Raw genomic sequence first — 18,137 nt, forward strand, 5'->3', positions numbered from 1 at the left:
CATATGCCAGCAATGCCCCTCTGCTATGTATATCAGCCAAAATGGACAGTCCTTACGGAAAAGGATAAATGGACACAAATCCGATATTAGGAATGGCAACATACAAAAACCTGTAGGAGAACACTTCAGTCTCCCTGGACACACAATAGCAGATTTAAAGGTAGCCATTCTGCAGCAAAAAAACTTCAGGACCAGACTTCAAAGAGAAACAGCTGAGCTTCAGTTCGTCTGCAAATTTGACACCATCAGCTCAGGATTAAACAAAGACTGTGAATGGCTTGCCAGCTACAAAAGCAGTTTCTCCTCCCTTGGTTTTCATACCTCAGCTGCTAGAAGAGGGCCTCATCCTCCCTGATTGAACTAACCTTGTTATCTCTAGCTTGCTTGCATATATATACCTGCCCCTGGAAATTTCCACTACATGCATCCAACGAAGTGGGTATTCACCCACGAAAGTTCATGCTCCAATACGTCTATTAGTTTATAAGGTGCCACAGGACTCTTTGATGCTTTTACAGATCCAGACTAACACGGCTACCCCTCTGATACTAAACCCCTAAGGTGTCAGTAGTGTGCTAAGAGTACCACAAATCAGAGGCAAGCACTGTACGGGTATTAGGCGCCAGTCCTGGTGGGTCCCAGTAACCACTGAGTTATATAGCTAAGTGAAAGGGTATTTTAAGGCTGGCAGAACAGGGGAAAGTTACTAATATCCTAGGTACTGAGGCTTAAAAAGTTACAGTTCGAAGTGAACAATATCAGTTCCTGATTGGGTTCCTGGGGCAGTACAGTTCAATGTCAGGGCCCTACAAGCCTAGTGCCTGGGCTGCCCTCTACAATCCAGTTTCTGTTCCAAGCAAATCAGTGCTTGCAGGTTTCTAGGCCAGGCTCAATTAATGTCTCTCACTGGGGTTCCTCTGCACTCGCGCCTGCCCAGCCATTGCTGCTCCTCCATAAGTCCCACACAGAGCTGCGCCCGGTAGTTACAGCCTGTTCCACACATGGCTCTGCATACAATTAAGGTTGCCACTTTAGGTTGGATGTATTCCTGGAGGTTTCATCACATGACACAATCTTTCATGAAAGATTAAGTTTTAATCCCTGGAGACTCCACATCAATCCTGGAGGGTTGGCAACCCTATATACAGTTCCTGGGGATAACTCTCTGAATTCAGCTTCTTTGCAGCTCCCTGTTTGCCATGTGGCTGCTGCTTCAATTTTCTTGCAGCTCCTCACTTTCCATACAACCAATGTTTGGAGTGACAACTTCCTGATTCATGACCTTTTCCCTTACATGGCCAGAAAGAAGAGGGATGTGCATGGGAGAAGGGCCTAATGGGAGTTGTAGTCTCCTGCTTGGTGGATGCAGCACAGAATTCATAGTGTTGTAAATGTAGGAGCCTGGTTGAATCCAAAGCAGCAGAAAGAGAGAGATCTGCATCATAGTCATGTTCCAATCCGGAATTTCAGGATTCGTTCTGGTATGTGTCTTGAGCACTGAGTTTTGTGGGTTAGAGCTAGCATCAAGTCAAAAGTGGTACCAGCTCCAGCTGACATACAGTTTGCTGAATCCACAGCAGAGCGCTCCACTGTTTTGGAAGAAAAGTGCAGTGGAAGGGAGGAGCTTTGGGGAGAGTTCATTTTACAATATGTACATTTTGCTAGCTGCTGCTCTCATACTTGAAAAAAGTTGCCCAACATGACAAGGAATTATTTAGTCTTTGCAGTGTTGGAATCATTTCACTGTTCACAAACACTCCCTTGGTTGTTTTGACAACAAAGCTTATAGCAGTCTTTATTTTGGGATGGAGATGCTACTTTCACTTTAGAAGCCATTCCTAAATGTACAGAACCTAAGATCATTTTCTTCTGTTGGCTCTTTAGTTTTCTCCTTTATCTGTGATGAAACTAAGAGAGAGAAGAACATTTACCAAGGAATCTCAGAAATTAGGTCCCTTTTAATTTAAAAGAGAAAGGCTTGCAGACCCAATTCAGGAAGGTACCAAGAACCTCCTACCAGGTGCTAAGCACCTTCAATCCATTTAATGTCAATAGGAGTTAAGGGCACTCAGTACCTCATTGTGACAGCCTGCAGATGTGGCATATGTAGTTGTATAATCAATATGATTTTATTTTCTGTGTACCATACCTTTAAATCCCTAGGATTCTGTGGTCTGTTTTACAGGACAGAGTTGAAGCAGCACATTATTGAGGACACACACACATTGTTCTTTCTTGTTGTTTCCATTAATTTGGAATAAAAATTACTCAGACTGAAAATATGACTGCTATATATATATACTGAAAAACATAACACCAGAGAGTAGGTGGGTTTATATGCAGTCTCAGCAGAATCACATGGATTTTCAAAAGTAAAATATACCTAGTTTATCGTACCGGGTAACATAGTTACCTATCAGTCAGCTGAGCCCTTGATATCCTCTTTATAAAAGTTACAGCATGGCTATATTGAAGTCAGAGGAATTACTCCAGATTGACACCATCGTAACTGTGGGCAGACTCTGACCCATTTATCTTGCTGTGGCTTTGGAGGGAAACATGAACTCATGAATAACTTAGCCACAAGTGGGCAATGTGGGCACTTACTTTAGGCGCAGATAGTATTGGTGTAGTTACTGCACATCTTGATAACAATTTGTCATATTTAAAACTGCTTCTGGACCCTTTCATTTTAAATCCAAAACGACAACATTGCAGCCAGCGCTGCCATTATTCTTTCCTTGATAGTGCTGAAAAGCCCTAGGAATGAAAGCCTGTTATGAGACTATCCAACTGTTAGAAAGAGAGGTTCCCTGAGCATAAGACCAGATGTTACAGCTAAGCCTTAGCTGTCTCTTAGAAATTCAGAATGTAAGGAAGCAGAAAAACAGGCATAGTCCAAGCCACCTCCCTTATTCTCCCTTATTCTTCAGCTACTGTAGACCTAATGTGAATATTTACATTTAAAAATGTATCTTTAAAGTACTGCCCTCTTAAAAGAATGGACTCCAGGAGAGCATCTTCCTTTCTGGGAGGGCCACATGTCAGTCATCTGAGATTCTTTTATAGCCAATGGTACAGTTCTCTAGCTCATGGTCACTAATGAAATGAATGGCCACTTTTTCTTGGGGGCTTTTTCTTGTCTTTTCCTAGAGAGAAGCCCTCCAAATCCCTGCTGGAATGGAAAAGAATAGAGAGCATCTTTAATTGTCTGTCCCTTTCAAAGTATTTCAGACACACATGGATGGAGATCATATCTGACATTCTCATTACATGTGTTGATCATTAAACAAGCTAAGGCACAAAATGAATAACAACTAGCAAGAGACATAAAAGGGAATGAGAGGAGGTGAGAGACATCTCCTCTCATATTAAGAACAAGAGAAAGACAAAGGAAAGTGTAGGATTTCAGGTCTCTACTTAGTGGGGAAAGAGAGCTAATAACTGATGACATCAAGAAGGTTGAGTTTTTTAATGCTTATTTTGCTTCAGTCTTCTCTAAAAAGGTTAGTGGTGACAGAAACTCAACACAATATGAACTGCAAGAGAAAAGGAATACAAGCTAAAATTAGGAAACAGTAGTTTAAAGGAGATATATATATGTAAAAGTTACATGTTTTCAAGTTGACGGGTCTGAGGAAATTCATCCTAGGGTACTTATGGAACTAGCTGAAGCAATCTCACAACTATTAGCAATTATCTTCAGAAACTCATGGAGGACGGGTAAGGAAAGGTCCCAGAGAACTGGAGAAGAGCAAACATAGTACCTGTCTTTAAAAAGGGGAACAAAGAGGAGCTAGAGAATTATAGACCAGTCAGCCTAATTTCAATACCTTGAAAGATACTGGAACAAATTCTTAAACAATCAATTTGTAAGTACCCAGAGGATAATAGGGTTATAAGTAATAGCCAGAATTGATTTGTCAAGAACAAATCCTGCTAAACAAACAATTTCCTTTTTTGATGGGGTTACTGGCCTAGTGGATGGGAGGGAAGCAGTAGACATGATATATTGTGATTTTTTAGTAAGGGTTTTGACACAGTCCGACATGGGATTCTCATAAGCAAACTAGGAAAATGTGGTCTAGATTAAATTACTATAAAATGGATGCACAGTTGGTTGAAAGATAATACTCAAAGAGTAGTTCAGCAGTGGTTTGCTGTCAAACTGGAAGGATGTATCTAGTGGGTTCAGCCAGGGGTCTGTCTTAGGTCTGATACTATAGAATATTTTCATTAATGAATTAGATAATGGAGAAGAGAGTACACTTAAGAATTTACAGATGGTGCCATGCTAGAGAGATTGCTAGCACTTTGGAGAACAGAATTAGAATTCAAAACAACCTTGACAAATGGGAGAATTGGTCTGAAATCAACAAGATGAAATTCAGTATAGAAATACTGCACTTAGAAAGGAAAATGAAATGCACGCATGCAAAGTGGGGAATAACTTGGCTAAGCAGCAGGAGCGGCGCCAGGGTTTTTGGCGCCCCAGGCGGGGGTCCTTCCATGCTCCTGGTCATTGGCGGCAATTCTGCGGCGGGGGCGGGGGTGTCCTTCCGCGCTCCCAGTCTTTGGGGCACTTCGACGGTGGGTCCCGGAGCGAGTGAAGGACCCGCCGCAGAATTGCCACCGCCGACCCAGAGCGTGGAAGGACCCCCCGCTGCCGAATTGCCGCCGAGGGCGGCAAAATGCTGCCCTCCCAAATCCTGGTGCCCTAGGTGACTGCCTAGGTCACCTAAATGGAAGCGCCAGCCCTGCTAGGCAGTAATACTGCAGAGAAAAGGATCCAGGAGTTATAGTAGATCACAACTGAATATGAGTGAACAATGTGATGCAGTTGCAAAAAAGGGTAATATTCTGGGGTGTATTAACAGGAGCGTTGTACGTAAGACATGGGAGTTAACTGTCCCACTCTACTCGGCACCGGGAAGGCCTCAACTGGAGTATCGTGTCCAGTATTGGGCACCATACTTAGGCTAGAGGAGAGCAACGTTAAGTGGTAAGAGATTTAGAAAATCAGACCTATTAGGAAAAGTTAAAAAAACTGGGCATGTTTAGTCTGGAGAGAGAAAAAAAAGACTAAGGTGTGACCTGATAACAGCTTTCAAATATGTTAAGAGCTGTTATAAAGAGGACAGTGATCAATTGTTCTCCATGTCCATTGAAGGTAGGACAAGAAGTAATCTGATTATTTTTTAGCACAGGAGATTTAGGTTAGATATTAGAAAAAACTTTCTAACTATAAGTTCAGTTAAATTCTGAAGTAGGCTTCCAAGGAAGCTTATAGAATCTCCGTCACTGGAGGTTTTTAAAAACAGGTTGGACAAACACCTGTCAAGGATGGTTTAGGTTTACTTAGTTGTGCATCAGCGCAATGAGCTGCACATTTCTATGATTTTATTATCTCCATGCAGCTTATCACATACTAGGCTCAGTCCTACAGTTCTTGCTCAGACAAAATTCAGTGTCAATGAGCATTTTTGGCTGAGCAGGCTGCAGGATAAAGTGCACTGCTGCTTTCTTAACCCAACATGTAGAGAAACATCCATGATGGCCCTTTAAAGTTAATTACTGTGAATCGTCCTCAGAATTTTTGTAAGGATCTGACACACATACAGCCACACAAGATATTTTATAACATGGGAACAGTGCAACCTGCCTGGTTTCCCCCCCCCACACCCCCAGCCGCTCTTATATTTACAGGTTCTTTTTCAGCTGGGAACAAGTAAATGCATATAATATACTCTTCTATTTAATTCAGAAATTATCTGTCTTTACCATGTCCTAAGAATGAAAAAAAAAAAACCCACAAAAACCTGTTTAATTTTGCCTTGGTTCACTTCCGCCTCCCTTGGAAAAGGTCAAAGCCTCCCCAAGGAAGGCAGCCCCACAGTTTGAGAAGCATGCAGTGCTAGGTTTCTTCTTATATGAGTTAGAAACAATTCATCTCTGCATAAATCAGAGTGATATAACACATCTCTCTGTTCATACTAGAGCCATAGGGATGGAGAGTTACATCTCAAGTAGACCCGGGCAAATTCTGTGATAAAAAGTACCTATGAACATTTGTTTGAGTAAATGCAGTGAAATACATTGGATTGCATTCCTAAAACCTTTTATTGACTGTGTAATTGCTGTTCAGGCAGGGTTTTGTTTACATAAACATTTGGGAACTTTCATGCTCAAGATTATGTATGTTTGCGTATAGTTCTTTTATTTGCATGCAATTAAACATGTTCATGTGAAACCACCTATTTGCACGTGAAACTATCCAAGTTATAGTTATCCAGTCATGGAGTTAAAAACAATACCATGTGATTAGTCACAAAGCTTGACCAGCAAATACTGAATACCTACAGTGGGCACGCCAGAAGCTGGAGTATGTTTGCATAAAGCATTTGTCGGATAATTGCAAATAGCAAACAAATTCTCAAAGCCCAAGTCTGGGTCTTAGCTTGTAATTACTTTAGGGCAAGGCCTGTATCTTTGTATGTGTTTGCCTAGCACAGTAAGGCCCTCGTCCCAATTGAGGCTTCTGGGTGCTGCTGTGTAACATGACTATTCGTTAATAACAATCTGCTTTCCGGCAAATCAGAAATAGAAGAGGGGCTAAATTAATTGAATAACTTGTTTGCTGAAGAGAGTTAGTCTTGTTTTAATTATACGACTAATCAGCTAGCTTGTGTTTTACAGTTATCTGAAAAAACTTGGATTAATAAACAAAACCAGATTTTTCCAGCCAGCATTTGGACTAATTATTGTTTCTCTGCTTCTGTAGATTGGGGAGCCAAAACTTGTGCTCTGCCTGGACTGCTCCACTGAAACCATGAGCAGTCGCCTTTTGAAGAGGAGTCAGTGCACTGATGATGCTGAAGCTGTCATGAAACGAATTGATACATACTACCAAGCAACCGAGCCCATGATTGCATATTATGAAAAGAAGACACAGTTATGCAAGGTAAATTGCTTAACTTTTGAATTAAGCAATTGTTCTCCTCTTCCATTATGTGAATGGTGTTTCAGGATTAGTGATGGAAAGGCCATTTATAAATTGTGCTCAATTCCTGCCACCCTCCCATGGAGCTGCTTGTATTCTGATCTGATCTCACCTTTCTCTTGCTTGACTTATTTTCTCCTGTGCACAGGGCTGGCATTGGCAACTTCAGATAGTCTCTGTAAAATACACTGTTCCTTTCAAACACTCAGTGGAGCAGCCTGTATTATGCAATTTCTGCAATCAAATTTCTGACATCTGGAAAACAATTTTAAAGCATAAAAAGGCAGATTCACCTAGAATACCATGCAGCACCACAAACCAAAGCATCTTCTACTATTAAAAGCTTTTATTTAAAAAAATCTGTATATTTCTCTGCATGGTCACCAAGGGCAGCATATACACCTTAGCATAACACCTAAACCTCCCTCCTGTGCAGAACTAAACACAAACCTCCACACCAGGTTTACATAGACAGTTAGGGACAGATCTTCAGCTGGTGTAAACAGCATAGGACCACTAATTTCAACAGAGCCACATTTTTTTACACTTGCTGAGGATCTGACCCTCATAGAGTAACACAAAGCATGACTTTAGTTCAAGTAAAAAGAATGAATAAGCAGTACTTTGTAGAGCTGCAAGAGGAAAACAAATATATGTTTAACTGATTGATATACTAAGCTGTCTTGGAATCCTGTATACAATGGTCACCCCACCCCACCATTCACAGATCTCCTTACAGAAGGACAGAAAGAAGTTCCAAACCATGCTTGACCCAGGGTTCCCCAGTCACTCATTTGTGCCGTGACCTGAAGCCAGATTCATTCTTGCTGGCATTGGGAAGTAAATTACATTGTCCAGTTCCACCTTGGGCCTCTGCACCCAGGAGAGGGCCAGTGATGGTATCAATGATGTCATTTTCACCTGAGACCCCCCATCCCTGAAGGGCAGAAGCCTGAGCTCCCCCCACCCCAGTTTGGTAGATGGAGAGTGGAGTGAGGGGTTCTATGAGCCGCGCTTTAACTGTAAAAGAACCGCATGCGGCTCAAGACCGGAGGTTTGGCCACCCCTGTATTATGTGAACAACAAAACGTAGTGGATAAAATAATAATACTTGGTCAGTGGTTTTGCTAGGAGAATAATATACAGTAAATGAAACACTGAATTCACACTGCTATGGTTCTTTGGGGTAATGTTGATTGCTCCTGAACCACTGAAGTCTGAGGCCTTGGCTACACTTGCAAGTTGCAGCGCTGGTGAGGGGGTTACAGCGCTGCAACTTACCAGGTGTCCACACTTACAGAGCTCAGCCAGCGCTGCAACTCCCTTCCTGCAGCGCTGGCTGTACACCTGGTTGCTACAGGTGTAGCGAATCCAGCGCTGCTGACGCAGCGCTGCTCATCAGGTGTGGACACTCACCAGCGCTGTTACTGGCCTCCAGGGTATTAGGAGGTATCCCACAATTCCTGTATACAACAAACCGGAAGGTACTCCTGGAGCTACTTATCTAAAAAACAAACACAGCTGCTCTCTGCTGCAGCCAGCGAGCGAGCCGAGCCGAGGCTTTGGAATGTTCACAGCTGTTTGCTTGAGGAGACAAACAGCACGGCGGGGTGGAGGGAGTCCATCGGAGAAGCTGCTTATCTGGTCTGAAGCCTTTTTACATTTAAGAGTGATTGAGAGAGGGATGGGGGAAATGGCCAGAATTTGCAAGGCAGGGAGCTCACAGTGTCTGCTCCAAAAATCCACTCTCTCTGTCCTCCCCGACACTCCTTGTCACACGCACGCCCCACCCCCCTCTTTTGAACTTGCAAGGCAGGGAGCTGTCACAGTGTCTGCTCCAAAAATCCACTCTCTCTGTCTCCCGCAAGCTACCTGTCACACTCCACCCCACCCCCCTCTTTTGAAAAGCACGTTGCAGCCACTTGAACACTGGGATAGCTGCCCACAATGCACCACTCCCAACAGTGCTGCAAATGCTGCAAATGTGGCCACACGGCAGTGTGTCAGTGTGGCCACACTGCAGTGCTGGCCCTACATAGCTGTACGACCACAGCTGTAACTACCAGCGCTGCAAAAATGTAAGTGTAGCCATGGCCTGAGTATCACTGGTGGAGGGGAAATTTGCAATTTGGAGGGCAGGGGCGTTGCTTTCTCACTTATAGCAGGTTACAGCATATTATTCAGACTGCTGTGTGCTGCTCTGTGGCAGGGCTAGGGTCTTCTGCCCAGAAGGCAGAGGGAGTCTTGAGTGGAAACGGCATCATTGATATCATCACTGGCACACTCGTGTGTTCTCTGAAATAGAGAAGTGGAGTGGAAGTCAGGTGAAAAATAGAAAAATCCAATACTACTTCTGATCAAAATTTCCTTGTATTCTAAATCAAGGAATTTGTCGCAAGCTTCATTACTTTATGGATCTAGCTATATGTACGAGATAGAGTCTTTATGTAAATTTCAAAATACATATTTAGTATACATGCTTCTTATTTTAAACATAACTCACGTTTTCACTCTTAGGAATTTAGTTCATTCCTAGGTGGGAAGGAGTCATTAGAAGGGCGCTCTGTGCAGGGAAGGAGGGATGGTTTCTGGCCAGTGTATTGGGACTTAAAGGTGACGCAAGTCTTGCTCCACCTCACTCATGCTGGGAAACCCCTCCTGCTGAGGCCTGTGCTCCCAACAGATGAAATTCACCATTGTGCTGAGGGCCCACACAAAGTTTATGCCCCTTTAAATCTGACAAACCCTATTTTGAGGAATTGGGAAGGATTTAAAAGGGCATAGGCTGGGATTTGAAAAGGTTTTTAAGGGGCCCAAATCCCACCCAGCTCCCTTAAGCTGCTTTGAAAATCACAGTTGTCTTTATTTTTGAATGCAGCCTGCCCCAGAACCTGACCAAATACTGATCATGCTTTTACCTGCAGGGAGATTAGCGATTTTACTTAAATCCAAATGTTCCACATCACAGCTTTCAGGAGCATAAGCATACAGCACTTCTAAAAGAGCCAGCCTTTGCTTCGGCATAGACCAAAAAGACAGAGTTGTCAATTGGCTTGTCAAAGAGAAGACTCTATTTTTATTTGATTTCAACATTTGTAAGTGAATTTAATTATGAGACAAGGGGTCAGATTGGCAGCCCTGGCAACTGAGTCCCCTCGTTTAGCCACAGAACAGGTACAGCACAGGGCAGTGGCAGTGCAAGCTCCCCTGCCCTTTGCAGCTCACCAGCTCTTCAGTCAGGAACTGGAGGGGCTCCATGTGCACGGGAGAAATTCACCTTGGCACACAAAGCCTAGAATGGCCTTACTTGGTGCCTCACCCCTGGCCCAGGGATGTGTTTCAGCCTAAGTGAGAGGAGAGATGGGTGCATTTCAGCTGCCTGAAGTTTACACATGAGCAGGTTCAAAACTTCCCTTTTATATTCTGAAATGGCTTACTGACTGCCCAGTACTGTCTCCCTAGTCTCTGGTTATAATGTCTTGTTTACTTGGTACAGAGTCAGGAATCTGTTTGCTATATTTTTGTGTGTTTAATTTTGTTTTTAAAAAAAGTCCTCTCTTCCACTGAACAATTATGCCCCGCGGTCTTCTATATCGCCCATAGATGACTGTATCAGTCACATAATAAAGCCAAGTGCCCTCTGCCCCCTTAATGTAGTAATGGTGGGCATTCAAAAAAAAATAAACAAGTTGTGTGCCAGTCACTACCACCTGCTCAGTCATCTACTTTATGTTCCATCCCTACCTTGCCAATCTGGTTATTGTCCAGTGAGGGTGCAAACTTGTTGTGGGTAGGGAATCAACATAAACAAACAACAGGCTTCTTGCCAGCCTCAGCAATTAACTGCATCCATAGTTTCCACTCCACCCAAAAATGCATTCAGGGTTTGTCTACACTACGAAATTAGGTCAATTTAATAGAAATAGATTTTTTAGAAATCGATTTGATACAGTCAATTGTGTGTGTCCCCACTAAGCACATTAAGTCGTTGGTGTGAGTCCACAGTACTGAGCTAGCATCAACTTTCAGAGCGTTGCACTGTGGTAGCTATCCCACAGTTCCTGCAGTCTCTGCCGCCCATTGGAATTCTGGGTTGAGCCCCCATTGCATGATGGGGCAAAATTACTGTCATAGGTGGTTCTGGGTACATGGTGTCAGCTCCCCCACCCCCCATGAAAACAACAGCAAAAAATCATTTCTCACCTTTTTTCCTGGGTTACCCGTGCAGATGACATACCACGGCAAGCGTGGAGCCTGCTCAGCTCACTGTCACTGTATGTCTCCTGGGTGCTGCTGGCAGACACGGTACTGCGGTGCTACACAGCAGCCTCCTCTTGCCTTGCCTTGCAGATGGCAGACGGTACAATACGACTACTAGCTGTCATCGTCATCCCATGGGTGCTCCTGGACGACCTCAGTTAGGATGGTTGGGGGGTGCCTGGGCAGACATGGGTGCTCCTGGTCGGCCTCAGTGATGTTGGTCAGGGGCACCTGGACAAAAATGGGAATGACTCCAGGACATTCTCTCCTTTAAGTTTGGTCTAAAGGAGATTCAGTCCTGCCTGGAATATCATGCCAGCTGCAGGCTTCTGCCTCAGGCTGCTCTCCCAGTCAGCAGCACTGCGCGGTCATGGCTCATGAAGCCCGGATAGTAGTAAGGAGCAATTCAACTATAAGCTGAGCAAGTGCATAGTGGTGGTGGAATGTGCCTTTGGATGTTTAAAAGCACGCTGGCACTGTTTACTGACTCGGTTAGACCTCAGTGAAACCAATATGCCCATTGTTATTACTGCTTGCTGTGTGGTCCACAATATCTGTGAGAGTAAGGGGGAGACGTTTATGGTGGGGTGGGAGGTTGAGACAAATCGCCTGGATGCTGATTATGCGCAGCCAGACACCAGGGCAGTTAGAAGAGCACAGCAGGGCACACTGTGCATCAGAGAAGCTTTGAAAACCAGTTTCATGACTGGCCAGGCTATGGTGTGAAAGTTCTGTTTGTTTCTCCTTGATGAAAACCTGCCCTCTTGGTTCACTCTAATTCCCTGTAAGCCAACCGCCCTCCCATCCCCCCTTTGATATCCTCTTGAAGAGACAATAAAGTCATTGTTGTTTCAAATTCATGCATTCTTTATTAATTTTGTCACACAAATGGGGGGATAACTGCCAAGGTACCCTGGGAAGGTTTAGGGAGGAAGGAAGCACAGAGGTGGGGTAATTGTAGGGGCAACCCCTAGAACGGCATTCAGCTCATCATAGAAGCGGCATGTCTGGGGCTCTGACCCAGAGTGGCCATTTACCTCTCTGGTTCTCTGGTAGGCTTCATGTGGGTCCCTGTTATAACCTCTGTCCTTCATACCCTTGGAGATTTTTTCAAATGTTTTAGCATTTTGTCTTTTGGAATGGAGCTCGGATAACATGGATTCGTCTCCCCATACAGCGATCAGATGCAGTACCTCCTGTTTGGTCCATTCTGGAGCTCTTTTGCGATTCTGGGACTCCATGGTCACCTTTGCTGGTGAGATCTGCATGGTCACCTGTACTGATCAGCTTGCTACGCTGGCCAAACAGGAAATGAAATTCAAAAGTTCGTGGGGCTTTTCCAGTCTACCTGGCCAGTGCATCTGAGTTGAGAGCGCTGTCCAGAGCGGTCACAATGGAGCACTCTGAGATAGCTCCCAGAGGCCAATACTGTCAAATTGCATCCATACTACCCCAAATTCGACCCAGCAGGGTCGATTTCGGTGCTAATCCCCTTGTCAGGTAGGAGTACAGAAATTGATTTTAAGAGCCCTTTAAGTCAACAAAAATGGCTTCGTCGTGTGGACGGGTGCAGGGTTAAATTGATCAAATGCTGCTAAATTCGACCTAAACTCGTAGTGTAGACCGGAGCCTAGATCATATGTCACTCCCCTTGATAGCCTTTCTTTCTCCCTTGTCTTGGTTTTATGGTCCTGCCCAGGGTCCTGGTGAAAGGAACAGACACATGCATTATCACATCCTAGCAATGATTTCTTACTGTTTTCTCTACCTCCTGCATGTACGTTTTCCAAATACTTTGTATTTTGCCCCTCTTTAGGTCACTCTGGCAAAGGATATGAATGTTGCTAACCCTGTTTATTGGTTTAAGTCTAAGTTGAAAATGTTCTCTTTGTGGGCTAGAATTGTTAGTCGTCGCTTTCCCTACTGCTGTATAGCACCATGATACATGGGAATGGCCCTCTATTAATGAGTGACAGATCACTCTCCTGGCTCATGTAATCTTTGGCCAGCAAGGGTGCCAGTTAAATGTCAGTTAGGTGGAGAAGGTAGGGATGTGGACCATCAAGTGAGGGCACTTGTTTTATAAAGAGCCCAATCATCAAACCTTAGTTTGCTCATTAACTGCATTAGATTTACTGTTAGAATATACATGGAAGGAGCTTTAAGGACCTTATAGAGCCCATGAACCTCTGGAGTCTGACCTAATTGCCACTGAAGTCAATAGGATTCTTGAAAGGATGATTTGGCAGTGTCAGATTACTGTGGGAGCAGGTCAGGTCTCCATTTGAAGTCACTCTTTGAACAAAAGATAACTAACTGCTTCTATTCAGCAGCTAAGGCGCTACACCTAAGAAAAGAATTGGCATCTTAGTATGCAAATGTTTCCTGCTGTCTGTGAACCTGACAGGAATAAATGATAGTGAACCTTTCAAAAGCTCGGCTGAGCAGAGGCACAGGTACTGTGCAATTTCAAAGGAAATCTAATCAGACGGAATAAAGGGGATAGAATTGAAGGGACTTGGGGTTGGTTGGTTTGTTTGTTTGTTTCTAATCTGCACATTTTCCATTTGAGCAGAGAGCTTCCAAACCCTATTCTGGGCATCAAAGTGACTGTAACGGTGGGACAGAAGTTTTTTCCATTTAAGGAATTTAAAATCTTGGTTTCGGGGGCAATTCAGTTCTCTGTGATCCCTACCATGTGTGATGCACTGCATCTACCAGCTGATAACAACTACTACACATTGTTTTTACAGAGCATTCCTATCCTACGTGTAAGGGCAGAAAGTACTTTTGAAAGGAACAAAGACTGTAACTTCCTTAATACAGAGGCATTCATACTCTTTAGTGTTGTTTTTCAAAAATACAAAGCCGCTGCACTATTTTACTTACAGAAAGACTATCTCAATTTGCAATTAATTATTGAACTATGTCATTTTGCAGTAGCTGGTTGTTATGGCAGAAAAATAGAAAAGTGAAAAAAATTCATAGCAAAAAAATGCAAAAGTCAAGGTTTAGTTAAAATAGGAAAACTCATGGCAAAAATCAATCCCAGGTGCAAGAACAAACCTATGGAACCATACTCATATTTATTATATGTGACAGCCATATGTGAATTCAACTCCACTAAAACAAATTAGGTGCTTCTTTTAGAAAGGCACAATTTAGGGCAGGCTGCATCTCAGGAGCACTGCGGCATGTGTGGTTTGTAGGCTAAAAGATTTTATAGCAAATGCTGATTTTTTTTTTCTAGTACAAATCAAATTATGAAACTGAAATATATTTCACTCTTATAGCCATTGAACACAGTTATCCACAGGGACAGAGTTTTTGAGGCTAGGAATTATAAGTTGTCTTTTATGGCATAATGGATAAGTGAAGCAGAGTATGGGTCAGATTTCTAATTGTATTTGGGTGCCTAAAGATACAGGCTATTCTACCCTTATGGCAGTGTGTACAGTACAGTCACTACCTGTGTAGCTACATGCTGCATTGAAAGGCCGGCTGCATCCATGCTTGTCACTGTGGTGCGTAGTTACACATGGCAGTGAAAGGCTCTGGCGGGGGGGAGGCAGTGAGGACAGGCTCCAGAGGCAGGGAAGCCTCTCCGCCCCTCTGCCAGAACCTTTCCCTGCTGCCTCTGCCCTGCTAGAGTCTTCCCCTGTTGCTGAAGCCTTTCACTGTAGCACGGAAAGTCCCTGGCAGCAGGACACTGCCAGGAGCGGCGCCTGGGTTTTTGGGGGTCCTTCCGCACTCCCGGTCGGCAGCAATTCTGCGGTGGGGGGGTCCTTCCGCGCTCCCGGTCTTCGGGGCACTTCAGCGGCGGGTCCCGGAGCGAGTGAAGGACCCGCCGCAGAATTGCTCCCGAAGACCCGGAGCATGGAAGGACCCCCCTCCGCCGAATTGCTGCTCCCCCAAATCCTGGCGCCCTAGGCAACCGCCTAGGTCGCCTAAATGGAAGCGCCGGCCCTGGACACTGCATTGCTAAAAATAGCAGTGTAGACATGGGAAGCACTGCTGGGGGTTGGAGGGTGTACTGGGGCTGTAGCCTAGAGATTCAGGTGTGAAGTCTACTACTTGCCTAAGCAGTGCCTCACTATTACACTTGCTGTCTAGTCAGCCTAGCCTAGTGGGATTTTCAAAAGTGCCTATGTGCCTCACCCCCACTGATTTCCAGGGGAGTGAGGCACATAGGTGCTTTTGAAAATCCCACTAGGCATCTATCTGGATCTTCAGGTCCCTAAATACCTCTAAAAAATCAGGCTCAATGTCAATGTAATAGTGGCTTATTCAGTAGTCACGCTTTTTACTGAGAAAGACAAATTCTGATTATTCTTAATATCTGACTCATTCTTTAAAGCTTCGTTTATTGTCAGTACGTAGGAGTTTAATAAGTAATATTAAAAGCAACGCATAGGCAATCAAGCAAGATCCCAACCTGGTTTACAGTAGCTGAGTAGGTGTATCCCTATGAAACTTCATGTTCAAATAGACAGCTAAATAAAAGGAGTGTACACTTAGCAAATAATGTAAGCAGCCTGGCCCAGTGGATTTTCAGGGAGTCATAAAACTTCCCTATTTCAAGTCACATCAGCCTGAAGTTTAGCCTACAAGATGTCAAACCAGATGCAGTTTTTTTCCTTCTACTTTTAATAACAGCTCTGAAAAGTAGTTGAGGCATGTGCTGGTTAAGGAGCAGTAAAAGAAACTTTTAGTTACTTATTGCAGACTTTTTGCATAGTTATTACAAACGCCCCCACAATTATTCATAGAAATTGCCACTGAGTGTAGGATTGTCCAGTCTCTGATAGCAGCCAACACTATATGCTGTAGAAGAGTGTTTATTAATCTTTTCAGGTGGATGAGCCCTAGTTTGAAGTAACACATTTCTGTGATCCCTACGTGTGTTACTCTTTTACAGAGACTGAATCAGGGATAACAGTGATACTCCCATATAGCAGTGTGTGTGTCTAAAGGTTGGCAGAGAATACTTGCACTTGAAGGGTAAGGATATGTGGGGAAGTGAGATTTTTTTTTTCTTTAGCTTGTAATAAAATATAACAGCTCACAACCCTCCTGATTACCTTGTGACCCCCTGGGAGTGGAAACTCTGTTGTTTCTCAACTGCTTCAGAGAGAGGTGCAAGAAACAATAACTGACAGTTATGGGTAATGTGGTCATAGGGGACAGTTCTTTAAAATGTGAAATGAATGGAAACCAGTGCAGCACAGTTTACTTGTGCTTGTTTACACAGGAAGTTAGCATGGAATAAGCTAGGGCGAGTGTACAGTGCAATAGCAATTCTGCTGTAGCTCCTTATGTGGACAGATTCTACATTAGGGCCATGTCTACCCTACAGAGCCTATGCTGGCATAGCCCCCTAGCATACAGACAGCCAAACTCCCAGCATAGGAACATCACATATCTGAGTGATGTTAGTCCTGACGACAGAAGCACTCTTCCACCAGCATAGCTGTGTCAATATTGGGATTTTTGTTAGCATGACCAATAGATGCCAATAAAACATTTATGTGTAAACCAAGCCTAAGAATGACCCTTTTTGTGGTGTAGCTTAGTCCACTAAACCACAGAAGTCACTTTTAGTGTGGAATAAGTGGGGATTTTGTGCAGAATAGCTAGTGTGCTTTAAATTCCCACCCTAGTTCATTCTGTGATAACTTCCCATGTAGCTAAGCCTCTATGTTTGCAGACAGCCTTAGTAACTAGTTCAGAGAAGTGTGATCTGCACCATCATTCTCAATGGGATTGTAATTGTGCAACCCTAGTCCTGGGAATATAAGTGTTAACATTAACTATAATTTGATTGGTGAGCATTTTAACAAAACATCCAACTAAATATGCTTATTCTACAATGCTAACTGCCTTCCTAGGTACCATAAGTGACCCCACATGGTCTTGTTTCTATAGTCAAAAGCTCCAGCTTCCTCTGTGGCAATTTTGAGTTATGTATTTTCAATACAAAGTCATGCAATGAAATAAAAATCTGGGGAAAGTATAAAATGAACTGAAAATAATACCAAAATAAACAACACGAGGACTATAGGACTGAGTGTATTTTTGATTTTCAGACTTCACACTAAAACCCTCCATGTTGGACGTTACCTAAACCTGCAGTGGAATTTCCAATCTGATGCACCACAACAGAGGACACATAGTCTTGAACTTACCGTACCATTTGTAAATTCTTAGCTTGCAGGGTCCATTGTACACTTGAAGGGACAAACTTCTCTTTCAGCCAGTGCTGCTCACTGAGATTATACAGGTGCTGGGATAACTTTGTGCTATATCCTGCAAGTTGAACCTTTTCCCTTCATGTCTGGTGAAGGCTGGTGGTGGTGGTACTGGGCCCATTGTTGGCCAAAATTGTCAGTGTTTCTCATTGCGTGGATAGGTTCCAGCCACTCTTAAATAAAGTATTGCGAACGCCATGTTCAGGAAACCAGCTCTTGATGCTGACAGTCTGGATATTGGCCTGCGTTCTCTCTCCCATTATTAGGAAGAGTCATTGAGGGTAGGTCTACACTACAATAAAAAACCTGCAGCACTGAGTCTCAGAGCCTGGGTCAATTGACAAAGGCTTATGGGGTTCAGGCTGCAGTGCAGATTTTTGGGCTCAAGCTGGAGTCTGGGCTCTGAGACCCATCCCCCTCACAAGCTTTCAGAGCCCAGGCTACAGCCCGAGCCCAAACATCTGCATTACAAATTTTAGCCCCATGGCGAAGTCCTGTGAACCCAAGTCAATGGACCTGGGCCAGCGGTGGCTCTTTTATTGCAATGTAGACATACTTCCAGAAGGCGGTAGCAAGGCAACTGCACTGGATGCATTTGCTAACCTCCTCCCGGCAATGGATGAAGATAC

At 43.8% G+C, this 18,137-nt stretch overlaps 1 protein-coding gene across 1 annotated transcript in view; it reads left to right on the plus strand.

Moving 5' to 3' along the window:
- The window catches only part of AK5 (adenylate kinase 5), a 172,957-nt gene that overhangs the window by 151,519 nt on the left and 3,301 nt on the right, over positions 1 to 18,137 (plus strand). Inside the window, exon 13 of the mRNA XM_032802465.2 lies at positions 6,782 to 6,961. Within this exon, the coding sequence (XP_032658356.1) occupies positions 6,782 to 6,961 (180 nt within the window). The remainder of the gene's footprint in view (positions 1 to 6,781; positions 6,962 to 18,137) is intronic.

The sequence above is a fragment of the Chelonoidis abingdonii genome, chromosome 7 (assembly GCF_003597395.2).
Source record: "Chelonoidis abingdonii isolate Lonesome George chromosome 7, CheloAbing_2.0, whole genome shotgun sequence".
Lineage (NCBI taxonomy): Eukaryota > Metazoa > Chordata > Testudines > Testudinidae > Chelonoidis > Chelonoidis abingdonii.